Raw genomic sequence first — 18,935 nt, 5'->3', positions numbered from 1 at the left:
ACTTTCTCATGTGAGTAACTTGGACTTCTGGAAATCCCAGGGGGCAGCTCAATTGGTGATCAAAGTAATGTGAAATTTGTGAAAAGTTAAAACTAAGAGATCCAAGGTTCAAATCCCTTTGTTTGCAACCCATAGACCCCAGAGGTTTACTAGTAGTTACGTGTCAAGCAGGCTGCTGGTTTCCTTTTGGATATATAAAAAAAAAACCTTGGACTTCTGGAAATCTTTAATTGCTTTAACTTCTGTCATATCTCAGGACCATCAAGCCCCAATCTAGCATACCTATAAGAGCTTGCCATGTTGTCAGATTGACAGCTCACATCCAAATTTCTGACAGAACAGGCTTCTGGGCAGCGACTAATTGGAGAGGCATCCTGCTGGAAGACATTGGTTCTCCCTGGCCCAACTCCACTATAAGCCACTGCAGAGGCATATAGAAGAAAAAGTGACAGGGTGTGCCACTATGCCACCCATTTGTTGTAATGTGAAATGCTTCTAATTTTCCATTATAACAAATCCATGTTTAAAACTTGTAAATTACAGCAATTGACTTAGTGCTATGAAAACGAGCTGCAGGAACCAATTACACTTGATCTTCTTCATTATTATTCTTAACATATTGCTGAAATTTTGCATATATGGCCTTAGAGTTCATGTTTTTTATATTGAATCTACGCATAAGTTACTCTTAGATGTAGATGCAGAACCGTGGAAAACAGTACCAGTATAAAAGTTATTCATCTTATATCCAAATCATAACTGGAATTCAGCTCAAGACAACCGATCATGGGAATCCATCCTTCGGTATCTCAATTTCCTGCACTTGTAACAATCATGCATTTTTCAAACTAGTAAAAATTGATTCCCTTAACAATTCGCTCTTTGTTTGCACCAATAGAGCCTTGGTTCGCTGGTGATACTATTGGGATTTGTGTCTGTCCACCAGGGTTCCATTCTCGGTTTCTCTGCGCAGACTAAATGGAATGTCAAAAAAATGATGAGACTGGGTGCAAATCCAAGGCAAATTCAGCAACAGATACCTTTCAGACCTGGCAGCTAAGTTGATGGAAGTTCATGTTATATGGTGCAGCACCGACCTTGAGGCAGCATTTTTATCGTGCGATATCAGGGGTGGAGTCAGGTGGGATGAACTCTTTGTTGAGTGGTACTCCAAAATACACACACACACATAGTAAGTGCTACTGGAGAGGGGGGGGTAGTGCACTCTTTGTTTAATATTTATGCTGAAATTAGTATTCATATAAGTTGAAGCAACACATAGTTAACATCTGTAACAACTTCATAAACCTTCTTTTTAGTTTCAGGCTAATAAATTGCAGTTGAAAAGCTGTTAAAAATACCTGATTTATCAAGAAGGGGAATAATACTATCCCGGAATACCGCAATTCTTTGTTTAGTTGAGGAAGTATAAACCTCCTGAGCTGCAACCTGCAGAACCTCCGAAGCCTGCGCCATGCTGCAAAGCTCTCCTGCTTCTTTCTCTCCGGTCCTAGCACCTCAAACTGCCTAAAATACAATTTTCTACTGAGAAAACAAGATCAAATCTTCTTAAGATGGCCCCAATAAAATGGATTATAATTTCAAGGAACGGGATAAATGGATTTCCAAAAATAAGAGCGTAAATCGTCAAAAAAAAAAATGTTGGAGAATGGTTTTGTGAGACTGAATCATCTACCTTAAATTAAAGTGACGGAATTGTGAGGTGAGCAGTAGAACCTTGAAATGTTATGCAAAACCCTCGAAGTGGCGTGCTTAAACCCTTGGATCAGAGAAATCCGTGTTTGTAGTGATCTCCGAACAGAAAGGAATTTGTTGTTGAAATGTTTCAATCTCGGAGAAAGAGAGACGGAGAGTCCTCTTGCACGCTCGGAGAGCCCTTTTGCACCCAGAGCGTGAGTGTGAGAAACAGATAACCTAATTGAAGGTACTTATAGCAGTTCTACTGTACACTGGAAGAGTTTCATTATGTGAACTTTCCTTTCATGTCAAACATGGTGACCTTGTGACGTAAGAAGTTCCCGAAGTTATTAGCATTTTTGCGTTAGTATAGGTGGTCAAGAAATTGATATTTGTTATTTGTTGCGTTAGCGGAGGTAGTTCATGAATCTTCTGTTATATGTAGTGGTAGTGGGCTTCTGTGTAAATGATTTTCTAACAATTCAATATAACGGAGATCTGTAACATAATTTTGATTTTCAAGTGTTATTTTAACAATTTAAATGAGATATGCAATTTGTTAGGTCAAAGCAATGACATATAGGATTCAGCAAGAACTATTAGTTTTTCTGTATATAAAAAATAAAAAATAAAAAATTGTGATTTTGTAAGGTTAATATTAGATTTTTTTAATAAATTTTTGGGTAATATTATTTTAAATTTAGTAAATTTTTTGGTGACATTATTTTGTCACTGTATATTTAGCAATATTGTTTGAGGTTTTTATCACTCTGTTGTTTTTTTGTCAGTGGTTTTTTCTTTTCAGTTGTTTTTGTGATTTACAAGTGTGATCCACACATTCTAATTAGACTGTGCAATGATATTGGGCATTTCTAAATGGTCATTCTAGTTGCTTTCCATTGTTGAAAGGTGATTCTTAGTGCTCTTGACGCTAAGTCGCGGTGATATTATTGTGATTTGAAAAGGGAGAGAAAACTAGCCGAGAAACAGAGTCCTCACTATAGAATTTATGCACACCATACATCATGAAATTGTAATTTATGTTAATCAATTTTTTATACATTTAAAATCATGAGAACATGCACTCCACATGTGCTCCCATGTCAACGAGAATCACCTTATCTGTAATTGTGTCTTTGCAATTAAGTTGGAAGCAATAATAAAATTCATTTACCGATCATATCTTAATTATTATGTTATGTCATTCACCAAGCGCATTACAATGTATAGAGCACTAAAATATATGTCATAAATAACAACCCAACCAACAAAAAAATATCAAAAACAAACTTTGAATAACAAAATTATGACCTTTCGAAAATCAATTTGTGTGCGCAAAAAGAGGACACTAAATGACACTAAACATGGTGTCAAGGCAACCCCAAAGAGTTGAGCATATCCATAACTCCAAAATTGAACATAAAGTTTAATTATTTAATATTAATATATTTTAATTAGAAACTTTAACTATATAATATTATTACATTTTAATTATTTTTAAAAACAATTTAAGTAGAGTTTTGCACACTGTAAGATAATGACTCTATAGTAGAAATCATGTGGTTACCACCTCGGGCTGTAGCAAATGAGTTCAACCTAATTGCAATGTATTACAACTTAAATGTAGATGTTTTTGCAGTGGTACATCTTATTATGGATTGATGAAAATTGATGATAGAGATTGAGTGCTCTATTTTAGTAAAAGTTGAAGGGAGCAGATTTGAAAGCAATGGTAACAGATCATTCTCCTCTTATTATTGTAATATAGGCAAGAGTAGAGATGGATTACATTATGATATGGAGTGCATTATGATCTACTTCTATTTTCTAAACCAAGTTTAGGCAAGGAAGGTTGTAATTTTTATTGTTCACTTGTAATGTTATAAATGATTTATTTTTCATGGATTTTGAAGTGGTTTACATCATTTATTTTAAAGTAGCGTATTTCATTCATTAATACTATAAGAAGTGGCTAGACATAAAATATAAATCATAAATCGTATGATGTTTAATATTTTCAAATAATATTTATAAATTTAAAATTATTTTTTAAGAAAAAAAAACCAACATAACTTTATATAAATTTTCAATGAAGCTTTTTTATTTCAATTAATTTCATATTGGCAGATATCATTTCAACCAAACAAACTGAAAACTATATACACACAATTCATTTTGCAAATATGCAATGACATGCCACCATGTGGCTCTGTTATATATGTGCATTGTTCACTTAGGCCAGTAAATTTCTTGTCGAAATCCAACGAGAAAATTTAAAAAAAAATCACTGTTGGAGTGTTTGAATCACTTTCTTGATGAAGGAAATGGATTCAACACTATTAAGAACCCTAGAGGCATCCAAAATCTTGATCTTTGATAGTTGTAACCCGGATTTCCAAAAATTTCAGTCGGATTTGATCAAAATGTTGCCAAAATTTCCATTATTTTCCAAGCAAAATTGTGGCCTCATTAAACTTATATATATATATATATATATATATATATATATATATATATATATATATATATATATATATATATATATATATAAGTTCTAATGAAAAAGAAATAGTGTATGTATACATGTATAGATCGGGTCATCAAATCTTTATATTATATATATATATATATATATATATATATATATATATATATATATAAGTTCTAATGAAAAAGAAATAGTGTATGTATACATGTATAGATCGGGTCATCAAATCTTTATATTAAAGCGGTTTCTTGTTCTATAAAGAATATAATTTTATTCTATACTTCAATTGAAACTGGGATTATGATTATTAAGATTCATTTTAAACTTGGATTCATTTTTTAATATGCAAATATTTTTACCAATTAATTTCATGTGATGTATTAATTTCTTCCTATTAAATAATAATTGGAAAAAAATTGTCCTTTAAGAAATTTGATCCCTCTCAATACTTGACATATCCAAATTTAAGATGGATTTACGATAATTTGATCTTTAAGATGTTGTCACATACATATACATGCACAGTGATTTATTATTTGTTTAACCTGCTTTTGTTGTCACGTAATGTTAGTAAGCACATCTCCACCATACTAGGTGATCCAAATTGGATCATTATATTGTTTGCCATCCATCTCAATGCTTTTAGAATGGCAAAAATGTAGAAATCAACTCACAGGGCCATTTTTACCAGTGGGACCCAATTTGGTGAATTGGGGTTTGAAACCTTCCAGGTACATTTTGATGCATCAAATGACGTTTTTTTGGGGTAAAACTTCGTTGCTTTATCGTCACGCCTTGTTTTCTATTCTACACATAGAGACCTTTCCAACAGTCCAAGAATCACCTCAACCGGAGCCTGTATGCAAAATGTTATGTCACTCAGAAGTTAACCTTCCTATTTTGGCCACCATAATTCGAGAGGATGTCTCATTAGCCCCCATAACTCATGGAAAATGGGCTAACCGCAGGATTATGATGAATAACACTCTAGAAGAGTCATTAATGTAACTCTAGTTAAGAGATGGAGTCAGACCTAACCACTAGTAGGCTATCGAGTTATGTTAGAACCGGGCTACTAGGAGGAAAAGGGGTTCTATTCTTTTAGAGTGTATCGTGTTCCATAGATGAGCAGAGTGACTGGGAGTGGTAAAGAGAGAGCACACATAGAGGATTTATACACTATAGTAGCCCACAAGCCACAAGCCATACTTCTTTATACTCGTAGCCATTTTCTATTCAGAGAAACAGAGCAGAGCGACCTCACCTTCTGGTTGGGGCTTCTCCTGAAAACATTTCCCAGGATATATCATGTGTCAAATGTGGTTCTTGAGTTTTTATTTCAATGTTCTCTATTTTTTACATAAATTTTAATTTCCATGCATACACAATAAACACTAAGCTAAAGATCTAAAAATATAAAGAGAAATTAACCATAATAATGTAGATTTAAGGTCTTTAAATATTGTTTATCAGATTTGTTGTGACAAATTGTCCAATGGGATGTCCACAACAGTTTACAAATCATATTAGTATCAGAGCAGGTTTCTTTGGGTATATTGTGGAGATTTGTAGGGGATCTATATTGGGGCAACCAAAAGTCATAAAATCCTAGTCATGGCCGATGAATTTGTGAATATTTTGATCCTGCAAAGGAGAGGTTTTCAGGACTAAAAGCACAAGTTGCAAATATAAGTCGTAATGTAAATCTCCTCAGTCAACCCTGGACAAAAATCTTGAACTATTCAAAGAAGATGGGGCTTCTAACATAGAGGATCAATTAAAGGGGGGATTAGGAGACTTAGAAACATAGAGGGTGAGTCGAAGAAAGGACTCGAAAGAGATCAACCAAGTTCAGGTGTCGTGAACCATTCACAATTCCTGTTCAAAATGGAAGTGAAGGTCGATATCAAGTCATACTAAGGTGAGATCATGATCCACGTGGATATTGGTGGCCACCCACCTATTCCACTTGGCTCACAACATAATTTCTTATTTTTAAGCCAATTTCGTGTTTTAGTTGTTTTAAAATTAGAACTTTCGGAGCCTTTTTGAAGCCCTAAACGATGTTTTTGGGGAAACAAGCCAACGTAAGTCAATGACCATTTGTAGTCAAAAGTTTTTCTTCTCATATAGACCTTTCTAGCGGGTTGTCGTGCGTGCCAAATGGAGATTGTATGCCAAAGTTATAACCACAAGAAGTTGACGTTCCAACTTACTCCATCGGGACAGATAAGCCTTTAGCACTTCATCTACTAGGGTTAGGGTTTTGGATGTTTAGGGTTTCTCATTGTTTCTTCGTGATAAAAAAGGCCCTGGGGCCTCATTGGAACACAGTTCAGAAGGCGCATAGATATCACATCTCTTCTCAGAGATAAGCTACCATCGTTCGAGCTAGTTTGTTTTCCTTCTGCATGTAAATAGTTTCGACATTTATATTTATTAATTGAAGTTCGGTTTCACTATTTCTCTGTGTTTCTATTTTAAATATGTATTTCATTTTGTTCCTTCATAAATCTAGATCAGTGGTATCAAAGTGGTCTTCTCTCTCTTTGTTATTTTGTGCATGTCCCCAATGAGGTCAGAGTATAATGAGTTGGGACCCAAACTACTTGAGCCCTTGCAAGACCAGCCTCGCTGACCCTGATGGCCTCCCATGGCGGAAGAAAAGAAAGACGAGGGAGCAAGAAATCTTATCAAATTGTTCCTTAAAGAAGCCTCCGAGTGACAAATGAATGAGATCATGGATAATTTTTCCCAAATCCTTCAACAGATTCCAATGAGTGACGCATCTTCATATAGCAGCCACTTTGAAGGTGCAACCCCCTTTAAGGTACAAGTTAATTTTGATATTCCTATATTTGAAGGACAGATAGATGCAAATGCCTCAGATAAATGGTTGAATTTGCTGGAAGGATATTTTTTGGTCCATAATTTTTTCTGATAGGGAAAATATTACTTTTTCACTCCTTAAGGGCACCCCCCATGTCAAGGACTGGTGGGAAACTTACTCTTAGCAAAGGGATGAGGAGGAATCCCCACTATTTTCAATGACACCCTCTTGGGACTCTTTCCGAGATGATGTTAAGAAATGGTACTACCCTGTTGGAAGCTATGAAGACAAGTATATAAAATGGACCACATTATTGCAAGAAAGGCACCAAGAAGTGTCATAGTTCATGAATATCTTTCATACCATACCCACGAAGCTAGGTATTAAGGACTCTAAACGACATATGGTGCTCAAGTAACGTGGTTGTCTACACAAATAAATACATGCATAAATGGAGTTCCTGGACATCTAATAACTTGGTGTAGTGTACTAATATGTTGTTAAAATCAAGCAAAAATTTAAACAGAAGAAGCAAGACTTTGGATCTGTGAATCCAAAGTAGGGCTAGGGCACTCCCAAATTGCAGAACAAAGCATAGAGCTAGGGTGGAACACCCAAAGGTAATTCGTCGAAGTCACAGGCAAAGAATAGCAATGGAAAGACAAAAAAAGACACAAAAAAGTGGTGTGAGTTCCATAAGAGACCCACTCACTGGTCAAACACATGTTCTGACTCTAACCCAAAACTCGACAAGGGGAAACAAATCATTGATGCAGAACCCAATGCCATCGTTGGCACCACCAAGGTCACGCAAAATGAGCTTGAAGATCATGAGGAGGGTGAGCGTCTCTTCAATTCACAAATTTGGGTGAAGGGTGCTCTGTTACAGTTCAATGTCACTAGTGGGAAGCAAAAGAACCTCATCTCAACAAAGGTCATTAAACGGTTGGGCCTATCAACAACTTCACACCTACAACAATACACCATAATATGTCTCCACCAAGGGAAAGATCTTTGCGTTAGTCAATAGTGTTGCATGCCCTGCAACCTCAAGCTTTTCAAGAATGATGTACTGTGTGATGTTTCTCCCCTTGGAGTTTGTGAATGTTTTATTAGGCCAACTATACAAGATACCATAGGTAGCCCCGCCTACTGCCATTTCTTTAATCTTTGCTAAGAAATGCAGTAAGATCATCTACTAGACTAGGAAATTTGTTTCTTCTTGGTTCGCTCTGAAAATAAGGGAAGATCGTGGCCACATCCATGGCCTCCAAAACAGGCTCCTCTGCACAAAAAAAGTAAGTGCATAAGATCATGGAAGAGTACAGGGACATCTTCTCCTCACCCACAGCGGTATCTTTGCACTGTCAAGTCAAGCAATCGATCGATCTGACCCCTGATGCGCCTCTACTTAATGGGCCAAATCTCCGACAAGATGTTAAAAAGTATATTGCATCATGTACTTCCTATGCCATTGTCAAACCAACAATTAAGAAGCAAGGCCTATACACCCCTCTTCCTACTCCTAGACAACCTTGGGAATCCATCTTGATGGACTATATATCTGGCCTTTCTTCTACCAAGCATGGTAAATTATGACTGTGTATTTATGATCGTTGATATACTTTCTAAGATGGCCATTATGGTTGTCTATGAGAAGAGTATTGTAACTAAAGGCACTTCCAAGCTCTTCTTTGAATGGGTGTGGGTACATTTTGGGATTCCACAAACCATCATATCTAATAAAGATAGTATATTCCTAAGTGCATTTTGGTCAAGCCTCTAGTCACTATTGGACAACAAGCTTACCAAGTCAACTACCTTCCACCCCTAGACTAAAGGTCGAACAAAGGTCGTCAACAGGATGATAGTGCACAAATTAAGGATGAACAAATCCAAGCATCCACTAACATGGAATGAGAGTCTCCCCTATGTCCAACATAGTTACAATAGAGCTCTCCATAGCTCAACTGGTCAGATCCCTTTTCAGGTGGGCCTGGGATTTCACCTTGCAACTACCCGGGCATAATCTGCACATGTTCAATATGATGTCGACAAAGCCACCGAGTTTAGTGAACAAATTCAGCACATCTGCCAACAGGTTCATGACATCCTGCACAAGGCCAATACTAAGTACAAACAACATTACAATCAACACGGGGTGCCACATAAGTTTCAGGTGGGTGACAATGTTTGGTTGCATTTCTAGAAGGAAATGTCTTGCAAGAGCCCATTGAAAGCTTCAGCCACTTCAATATGGACCTTACATGATCACCAAGGTTGCGAGTGACAACACTTTCAAGCTAAGTATCCCTCGATTCTTTGGTTTGGTTCAATGTGGATCGCTTTCGGCCATACATTCCACCATTGTTGGACACATCAAACATTATCAAGCAACTAACACCAATAGAGATCAACCCAAATTACATTGAACAAGCCACAATTGATCGGATCACAAACACATAAATTAAGAACACTCTCCAATAGAGGATCTAATTATATCGAGTTGTTAAAGTAGGCGAGCTCCTACACCAACTCAAGTGGCTCACCAAGGACCAAGTTTAGCAGAAGTTTCCCCATCTCAAAAAGGCACTCAATGCAATGGGGGGCATTGATTCCTAAGGGGGGAAGACTTATCCAGGTGGTTATTGGTGGCCACCCACCTATTCCACTTGGATCACAGTAGAGTTTCCTATCAGTTTCCTATTTTTCAGCACAATTTCCTATTTTGGCAATTTTCCTAAACTTTTGGAGTTGTTTTGAGGCCCTAAACAATATTTTTTGGGGAAATGGGAAAACACGAGTCAAATATTATGTTTGTAGTCAAAATTTGTTCTCCTCATATAGACCTTTCTAATAGGCTATGGTGCACGCAAAATAGAGATTGTATGCCAAAGTCACGACCCCTCGAAGTTGACGTTCCAACTTACCCCGTTGGGGCCCATAAGCCTTTGGCGCTTCATCTCCTAGGGTTGGGGTTTTGGATGTTTAGGGTTTCTCATTGTTTCTCAGTGATAAAAGGGCCTAAGAGCCTCATTGTAACATAGTTTAGAAGGCGTGTAGCCATTTCATCTCTTCTTAGAGATAATCTACCACTATTCGAGCTAGTTTGTTTTATTTCTGCTTGTAATCAGTTTCAGCATTTCTATTAATCAATTGAACTTTAGTTTCACTAATCTTTTTGTTTTTGTTTTAAATCTATATTTCATTATGTTCCTTCATAAATCTCGATTAGTGGTATCAAAGCAGTTTGCTCTTTCTCTATTTTTCAGTGCATATCCCCAACGAAGTCAGAGTATAAGGAGATGGGACTCGAACTGCTTGAACCCTTACAAGACCATCCTCCCCAACCCCGATAATCTCCCGTGGTGGAAGAAAACAAAGGCAAGAGAGCAGGAGATCCTATCAAATTGTTGCTTGAAGAAGCCCTCAAGCGAAAAAGGAATGAGATGGTGGATATTATTTGTTACACCCTCCTACAAATACCAATGGGTGATGCATCTTCATCCAACAACCACTTCGGCGGCACTGTCACCTATAAGATACAAGTTAATTTTGATATTCCTATATTTGAAGGCTAGATAGATGCAGGGGATCTGGACAAATGGTTAAATATGCTGGAAGGATATTTTTTAGTCCACAATTTTTCTAATAGGGAAAAAATTATTTTTTCACTCCTTAAGGCCACCTGCCATGTCAAGGATTGGTGGGAAACTTACTATGAGCAAAGGGTCGGGGAGGAGTCCCCACTATTTTCAGTCGCACCCTCTTGGGATTCTTTTTGAGATGTTGTTAAGGAACAATATTACCCTGTTGGAAGTGATGAAGATAAGTACGTAAAATGGACCACATTACAGTAGGAAATGGACCAAGAAGTGCCAGAGTTGACGAATATATTTTATACCCTATGCACAAAGTTGGGTATCAAGGACTCTGAGAAACATCTCGTGGTCGAGTATTTTGGTTGTTTGCACAAATACATCCAAGAATAAATGGATTTCCCGGACATATTCTCACTTGGTGCAATCTACCAATATGCTATCAAAATCAAGCGAAAATCTAAACAGAAGAAGTGAGATTTTAGATATGTGAATCTGAAGCAGGGCAAGGGCACCCCCAAACCATGGAAAAAAGGATAGAGCCAAGGTGGAACACCCTATGATAACACGTCGAAGCCATAGGAAAATAATAGTAATGGAAAAACAAAGAAAGACACATGAAAGTGGTGTGAGTTCCATAAGAGCCCCACTCATAATACAAATGAATGTCACACAAAGCAGTCATTGGTGGCTGAGCTTAAAGCTTCAGAGTTAGATGCATGTTTCGACTCTCAGCTAGAACCCGACAAGGGGAAATAAATCATTGATGCAAAACTGAGCGCTAATGTAACCACCACCAAGGTCAAGCAAAGTGAGCTCGAAGATCCAAAGGAGGGTGAGCATCTCTTCCACTCACAGATGTGGGTGAAGGGCGCTCCTCTACAGTTCATTGCCAATAGTGGGAGTCAAAATAATCTCACCTCAACAGAGGTTGTTAATCAATTGGCCCTACCGACAACACCACAACCGTAGCCATACACCATTGGATGGCTCCACCAAGGATGAGATCTCAGTTTCAGTTAACAATGTCACCTACCCTACACCATCAATCCTTTCAAAGATGAGGTATTGTGTGATGTTGCTCCCCTTGAAGTTTGTGATGTTTTATTGGGAAAACCATACTTGTGGAGGCATCATGTTTTGTTTAAGTCCAAACCTCGTACTATTATTATTACTTTGGGTATAAAACTATACAGGATACTAGAGGTAGCCCCACCTACCGCCATTTTTTTTTTATCTTTGTTAGGCAATGCAGTAATACCATCTCCCAGACTGGGAAATTTTTTTTCTTCCTGATTCGCTCTCAAAGTAAGGGGAAGATCATGGCCACATCCATGGCCTCCAGAAAGGTCTCCTCTACACAATAGAGGCAAGTGGATAAGGTCATGGAAGAGTATAGGGACATATTCTCCTCACCCACGGGGGTACCTTTATAATGCCAAGTCAAGAATTTGATCGATTTGTCCCCTGGTGCACCTCTACCTATTGGGCCAAAATTCCAATAGGATGTTGGCAAGTATATCAGATCATGAACTGTTTGCACCATCGCCAAACCAACAATTAAGAAGCAAGGCCTATACACCCCTCTTCCTACTCCTAGCCAACCTTGGGAATCCATCTCAATTGACTATATGTTTGGCCTTCCTTCTACCAAGCATGTTAATGATTGTGTATTTGTGGTCGTTGATAGATTTTCTAACATGGACATTATGGCTTCCTGCAAGAAGAGTATCACAACAAAAGCCAATGCCAAGTTATTCTTCGAGTGGGTGTGGGTACATTTTGGGATTCCTTAGACCATCACATCTAATCGGGAAAGAAATTTCCTAAGTGCATTCTGGTCGAGCCTTTGGTCGCTATTGGACACGAAGCTCACCAAGTTGATTACCTTACAACCCTAAATTGATGGCCAGACAAAGGTCGCCAATGGGATGATCATGCACATATTGCATATGAACAACTCTAGATGTCCACGAACATGGGATGAGAATCTCCCCTATGTCCAACACAACTACAACAGAACTCTCCACAACTCAACTGGCCACAACCCCTTTCAAGTGGGCCTAGGATTTCAACCATTGTGTCCCATTTATCTCGCATTGCCCCTTTCAACTACCTAGGCAAAATCTGCACATGCTCAATATGAATCTGACAAATCCACCAAGTTTAATGAATGAATTCAATACATCCGCTAGCAGGTTCATGATATCTAGCACAAGGCCAATACTAAGTACAAGCAATGTCATGATCAACACCAAGTGCCACTTAAGTTTTAGGTGGGTGAAGGTTTGGTTGCATTTGCAGAAGGAACTCCTTACAGAAGCCCATTGAAAGCTTCGACCACTCTAATATGAACCTTACACCATCACCAAGGTTGTGAGTAACACTGATTTTGATCTATGTATTCCTCGATTCCTTGGCCCACACCCAATATTCAATGTGGACCTTCTTCGGCCATACTTTCCACAATTGTTTGTCGAACAACTGAAACCAATAGAGCTCAACCCAGATTGCATTGAACATGCCACAATTTATCAAATCATTGACACATAGAGTAAGAACACTCGCCAATAGAGGATCTAATTGTATCAAGTTGTCAAAGTAGGCCAGGTCATGTACCAAGACAAGTGGCTTACCAGGCACTAAGTTCAGTAGAAGTTTCCCTATCTCATGGAGGCACTTAACACAATGGGGACCATTACTTCCTACTGGGGGAGGACTAATACAGGTGGATATTGGTGGCCACCCACCTATTCCACTTGGCTCATAACATAGTTTCCTATTTTTCAACACAATTTCCTATTTTGGTATTTTTCTACTGTTGGCAATTTTAAGGTCTTGAACTTCTAAAGCCATTTTGAGGCCCTAAATGACGTTTTTTGGGGAAACAAGCAATTGTGGGGCAAAGACAAAGTTTGTAGTCAAAAGTTATTCTCCTATGATAGACCTTCTAATGGTCTATTGTGCATGCCAAACAGAGATTGTATGCAAAATTTACGACCCTGGGAAGTTGACATTCCAACTTAACCTATTGGGGCCCATAAGCCTTTAGTGCCTCATCTCCTAGGGTTAGGGTTTTGGATGTTTACAGTTTCTCATTGTTTCTTCATGATAAAAAGGCCTCAAAGCCTCATTGTAACATAATTCAGAAGGCATGTAAGCGTCGCATCTCTTCTCAAAGATAAGCTACCACCGTTCAAGCTAGTTTGCTTTCTTTCTGCATGTAAAAAGTTTCAATATTTCTATTTATTATCGAAGTTTAGTTTAATTGTGTCTCTATATTTTTATTTTAAATTTGTATTTCATTTCATTCCTGCATAAATCCAGACTAGATTGACATTTTGAAGCTAAATCAGTAGTTGCAGTAATTAGAAGTTTATTCCAGTGTTCTTTATATAAAGGAGGAACAAAATATTTCATTTATATGTTTGAATTTAGAGGGCCATGCCCTGACCTAGTGGGAAATCCACATGGATACATTGAGGTTAGATGGAGAACCTCCAGTGACTAAGTGGGAGGACTTCAAAATGCTCACGAAGTCACCATTTTACCCTATCGAGTATGTAAAAGACTAGTGGATCCAGTGGCATTACTTCTGGTATAAACAAGGGTAGAGTGTATAGGAATACACTAAAGAGTTAAGAAAGATGACCATAATGTTGGGTATCTCCCTAAAGAACCAAGATGTACTCCTCAAGTATCTGGGGGTCTACACAGCGATATTCAAAAGCAAGTGTGTTGTTCAAGACCAGATCGTGGATGAGGTTTGTGTACAAGCACTATACTTGGAGAAAACGGGCCAGAAGAAAGGGAAATCAAGTTGATTGAAGTAAAAAGGGCAACAATATGCTTCTAAGGAGGGGAAGAAGAAGTGGAAAGGGGGAAAGATAAAAATAAAGTAGCCATAGAACACTAGTGCAAGGTTACCAACAACCACTACAACCATTGTAACATTAATAATCATATAGAGGAGAAGTGTTGGAAGTTGCATCCAAAGCTTAACCCAAAGAACAAAAGGAAAGATGACAAGAAGAAGAATCCTATGGCCATCGATTCAAGCAACTAGACTAAAAGAAACTCGAACGTGGATGAGTAGTGCAAAAGGAGGTGAATCTAAGTAGCCTTCGACAAAAAGAAGAGAAAGAAGATAAATTTTAAGAAGATAAAAATACACATTAAGAAGATAAATATTGATGCTCTATTTGACTTGGGATCACAGTCGAATCTCATTGCAACAAAGGTGGTCAACAAATTGGGATTGGAAGTTCATGATCATCCAAGCCCATGTCCATTGGGATGGGTAAACAAGGATGCAGAGTTAAAGGTAACAAAACAGATGCAGAGTTAAAGGTAACAAAACAGTGCAAAATTATATTTGTTATCAGTGTTGATTTTATTGATGAAGTAGAACTAGATGTAGTTCCCCTTGATGTATGTGGAGTAGTGTTTGGAAGTCCTTACATGTACATATGAGATGCAATAGCATGCAAAGAGCCAACCAATACTGGCTCGTCAAGGACAGAAAATCATTCACCATCAACGTGCACAAAGGAAAGTTGGCAATTTCGTTGGTAAGTGCCAACCAAGTACATAAATTGTTTAGTTCCAAACATTTGTAAAAGAGTAGTATGTTTCACTATTTTTATGAGAAAATTCGTTTATAGAAGAGTCAGCAAGAGGAAAATCATATCTTGGAGGGGTGTACTAAGAAATAGAAACATTGACTGAAAGAGTTGCTACATGCATACAAGGATGTGTTGTTGGATCCTAAAGTGTTACCACTTAAAAGGGAAGTGGAGCACGAGATCCAGCTATTGCCAGACTCCCCAATTCCAAACATTGGGCTATATAGGCAATCTGAAATATAAGCAATTGAGGTCAAGAAACAATTGTAGTAGCTATTAGAACAGGGTGTTGATTGACCGAGTACATCACCATGTACGTCACCCTTCATCGTTGTGCCATAAAAGGATGGGATTTGACAGATGTGTATTGATTATAGGGCGTTGAACAAAACCACGCACAAGAAAAAGTACCCCCTAGCCAAAATAGATAATTTGTTGGATCAGTTGTAGAAGGCGAAATACTTCACAAAGTTGGACTTAAAGTTTGGATGTCAACAAGTTCAAGTCAAAGAAGAAGATACCTGGAAGACCTCCTTCAAAACCAAGCAAGGTTTATATGAGTGGCTAGTCATGCCATTTAGCCTATGCAATGCACTAATTACATTTATGAGTTTAATAAATGATATGTTGCACCCTTTTACAAATTCATTTGTTATTATCTATTTGGATGATATACTAGTACACAATGCTACACGGGAGGAGCACATCTCACATTTTGATGCAGGTGTTGGAGACATTAAAGAAGCACTGGTTGCTAGCAAATATCAAGAAGTGTGAGTTTGCACAACAGTCGTTGGTGTATATGGGGTATGTGATAGGTGGAGGAGAGTTGAAGACAGATCATGCCAAGATGGAGGCCAACATGAAATAGTCGGTACTTACTAATGTTTCCAAGGTTAGGAATTTTTTTGGGGCCACATGATACTTGAGGAAATTCATAACCTCATTTTTAGCAGTAGCAACACCACTCCATGCCATAAAAGTAAGTGGCGAGAGTTTCCAGTAGGGAAAGGGTCAACAATGGTCCTTTAAGGAGTTAAAGAAGAAAATCAACCAAGCACTCATTTTGGCATTACCAAACTTGTAACAACCCTTTGAAGTGGAGATGAATGCGAGTGGGTATTTTATGGAAGCATTTTGATGTAGGGAGGAATGCCTCTATGCTACCATTCTAAAGTATTTCATGGGGCAAATCTTAACTACCCTACCTACAACAAGGATCTTTATGCCCTAGTGCAAGCTATGAAGAAGTGTAAGCATTATTTGATGAGAAGGGAGATCATAATCCACATAGATCACCAATTACTGTAGTACATGTAATCCCAGAGTAAGCTACAACAAACCAAGCATTACAAGTGGATGGAGTTTCTATGACAAATTCATTTAGTGATCAAGTACAATGAGTGCAACACAAACAAGTTGGTTAACATGCTTTAAAGGCCACACACATTAAAGATAATAGCTTTGTGAACTTTGATGCACATGGATCCATTCACCCATGATGCATTTGAAGAGGCATATTCAGAGGATGAGGACTTCAAGGAGGTGTTTTAGCAGTTGCAAAATCAAATTCATGTGCATGATGGCAATAACATCATTGACTACCATCTCCAAGACGTGTTATTCTACAAGTTTGATAAGCTATGTGTTCCTAAAAGTGAGCGATTATAACTGATTAGAGAGGCTCACACCTCCAAGATTGCAGGGCACTTTGGTGTAGGGAAAACAATGGCAAACTTGCATAGGTATGTGTATTGGCCCAAGATTCAAGAATAGGTTGCTAGGTTTATAAGAGGATGGATGCTTTGTTACACTAGCAAGCCTAGTAACAATAAACATGGTCTATATCATCCCTTACATGTAGCCACTCATCCTTGGGTAAGCATTTACATGGACTTTGTGGGAGGTTTAGCAAAAAATAGGAAGGGATATGACTACCTGTTCGTGGTAGTTGATAGGTTCAAAAATATGTGTGTTATGATGCCATATAAAAAGACCATTAGTAAGCAAGAAGCAACAAACTTGTTCCTTGGATAGGTCTAGGTGCACTTTGGGATACCAAAGAATATTGTTTCAGATACAGACATGAGATTTCTCATTGCATTCTAGACTACATTGTGGGAGAAGATCAATATGAAGTTGAAGAGGTTTACAACATTCCATCCACACATAGATGGGTAGACAAAATTAGTAAACATGACTTTGGTGTAGATTTTGAGGGTTACAATCAGAAGCATCCGAAGACCTATGATGAAAACCTGGAATATGTACAACACTCTTATAATAGACTAGTGCACACTTCTACTAGTAATCCCCCATTTGAAAGGGTGTTTGGCTATTTTCCACCTTTACCTTTAGATATTTCATATGGGCAACAAGGAGGAGTGAGGGAGGATCTTGCAAGGTATGCCATGAGGGTTGAAAATTTTGTTGAGAAGATCAGTTAGATCCATATATAGGTACTAGAGACACTATAGAAGTCACTAGAAAAATACAATGCTAACCATGATCAACACAAAATAGAGAAGTCATTCAAGGTGGGAGACTGAGTATGGTTACAATTGAACAAGGAGAGGCTACAAGGTCTTGGTAAGAAAATAAAGGCTCTATAGTCCCTTTGAAATAATGGAGAAGGTGAGAGATAATGGATACAAACTTTGTCTACCCCCATACATGTGCATTTACTCTATTGTGAATGTGGATAATCTAAAGCTCTATGAGCCTTCCATGTTAGATCAAAAAGAGGAACAAGTCTTATGTTCTATAGAGGATTTGGCACTAGATGCTCAGGCATAGTCGATAGAAGATACAATTTTGTAGAAGAGGTCCAGAGCTACGAGACATGGGCAACATGACCTTTGGAAGATTTGGGTTAAAGGACAACTTCCATGCAAAGCTAAATGGTACACTTGAGAGAAGGTGGACAAAAATTTTCCTCGCTTCATTTAGTAGAAGATTTTGGGTGCCAAAAGCCTCCAAAAATGGGGAGGTGTGATCCATATTGGGTAATTATATTTTTTTGATATATCTTGATGCTTTTAGAGTGGAAAAAGTGGAGGAATCAACTCACATGACCATTTTCACTGGCAAGACCTAGTTTGGAAAATTGGGCTCTGAAACCTTCTGGGAGAATTTTGAGGTGCCACACGACATTTTTGGGGGTTAAAGTTGGTTTCTTTTCCACCATACCTTGTTCTCTTATTCTACACATAGAAACCATTCCAATGGTGTAAAAATTGCCTCAATCGAAGTCCATATGCAAAAGTGATGCCACTCGAAAGTTTACCTTCCTGTTTTGGCCACCATGATTCGAGAGGATGCCACGTCAGCCCTCACTCATGGAAAAGGGGCCAACCATGTGATTATGATGGACAAGAATATATAAGAGTCAATATTATAACTTTGGTTAAGATATGAATGAGTCAAACCTAACCGCGAATAGGCTATTGGGTTGTGTTATAACCGAACCACTAGTAGGAAAAGGGGTTCCATTCTTTTCGAGTGTATCTTGTTCCATGGATGAGAAGAGTAGCTGAGAAGGATACAAAGATGACACACAAAGAGGGTTTGTGCACTATAGTAGCCCACAGGCCACGGGCCATACTTCTTTGTACTTGTGGCCATTTTCTATTCAGAGAAAGACAACGGAGTGGCCTCACCTTCCAGTTGGGTTTTATCTTTAAAAGGTTCCCTAG

The 18,935-nt window shown here is 38.0% G+C and overlaps 1 protein-coding gene across 8 annotated transcripts in view; it reads right to left on the bottom strand.

Moving 5' to 3' along the window:
• ILA (putative protein kinase regulator ILITHYIA) overlaps positions 1 to 1,979 on the bottom strand; it is a 356,320-nt gene extending 354,341 nt beyond the window's left edge. Inside the window, exons 1-2 of one of the 8 annotated variants that reach the window (XM_089396177.1) lie at positions 1,697 to 1,979; positions 1,362 to 1,527 (exon numbers count right to left, since the gene is read on the bottom strand). In XM_089396177.1, the coding sequence (XP_089252303.1) occupies positions 1,362 to 1,476 (115 nt within the window). In that variant the 5' untranslated portion in view covers positions 1,477 to 1,527; positions 1,697 to 1,979. Of the gene's footprint in view, positions 1 to 1,361; positions 1,546 to 1,696 lie in introns of all 8 variants that reach the window. The other 7 variants (XM_089396171.1, XM_089396172.1, XM_089396170.1 and 4 more) reach the window with 7 other exon arrangements.
• Between the last annotated feature and the right edge of the window lie 16,956 nt (positions 1,980 to 18,935).

Source organism: Pinus tabuliformis, chromosome 1_2 (genome assembly GCF_031772625.1).
Source record: "Pinus tabuliformis cultivar Carrire ecotype Pingquan chromosome 1_2, CPIR1, whole genome shotgun sequence".
Taxonomy (NCBI): domain Eukaryota; kingdom Viridiplantae; phylum Streptophyta; class Pinopsida; order Pinales; family Pinaceae; genus Pinus; species Pinus tabuliformis.
This window is presented reverse-complemented; position numbering and strand designations above follow the sequence as displayed.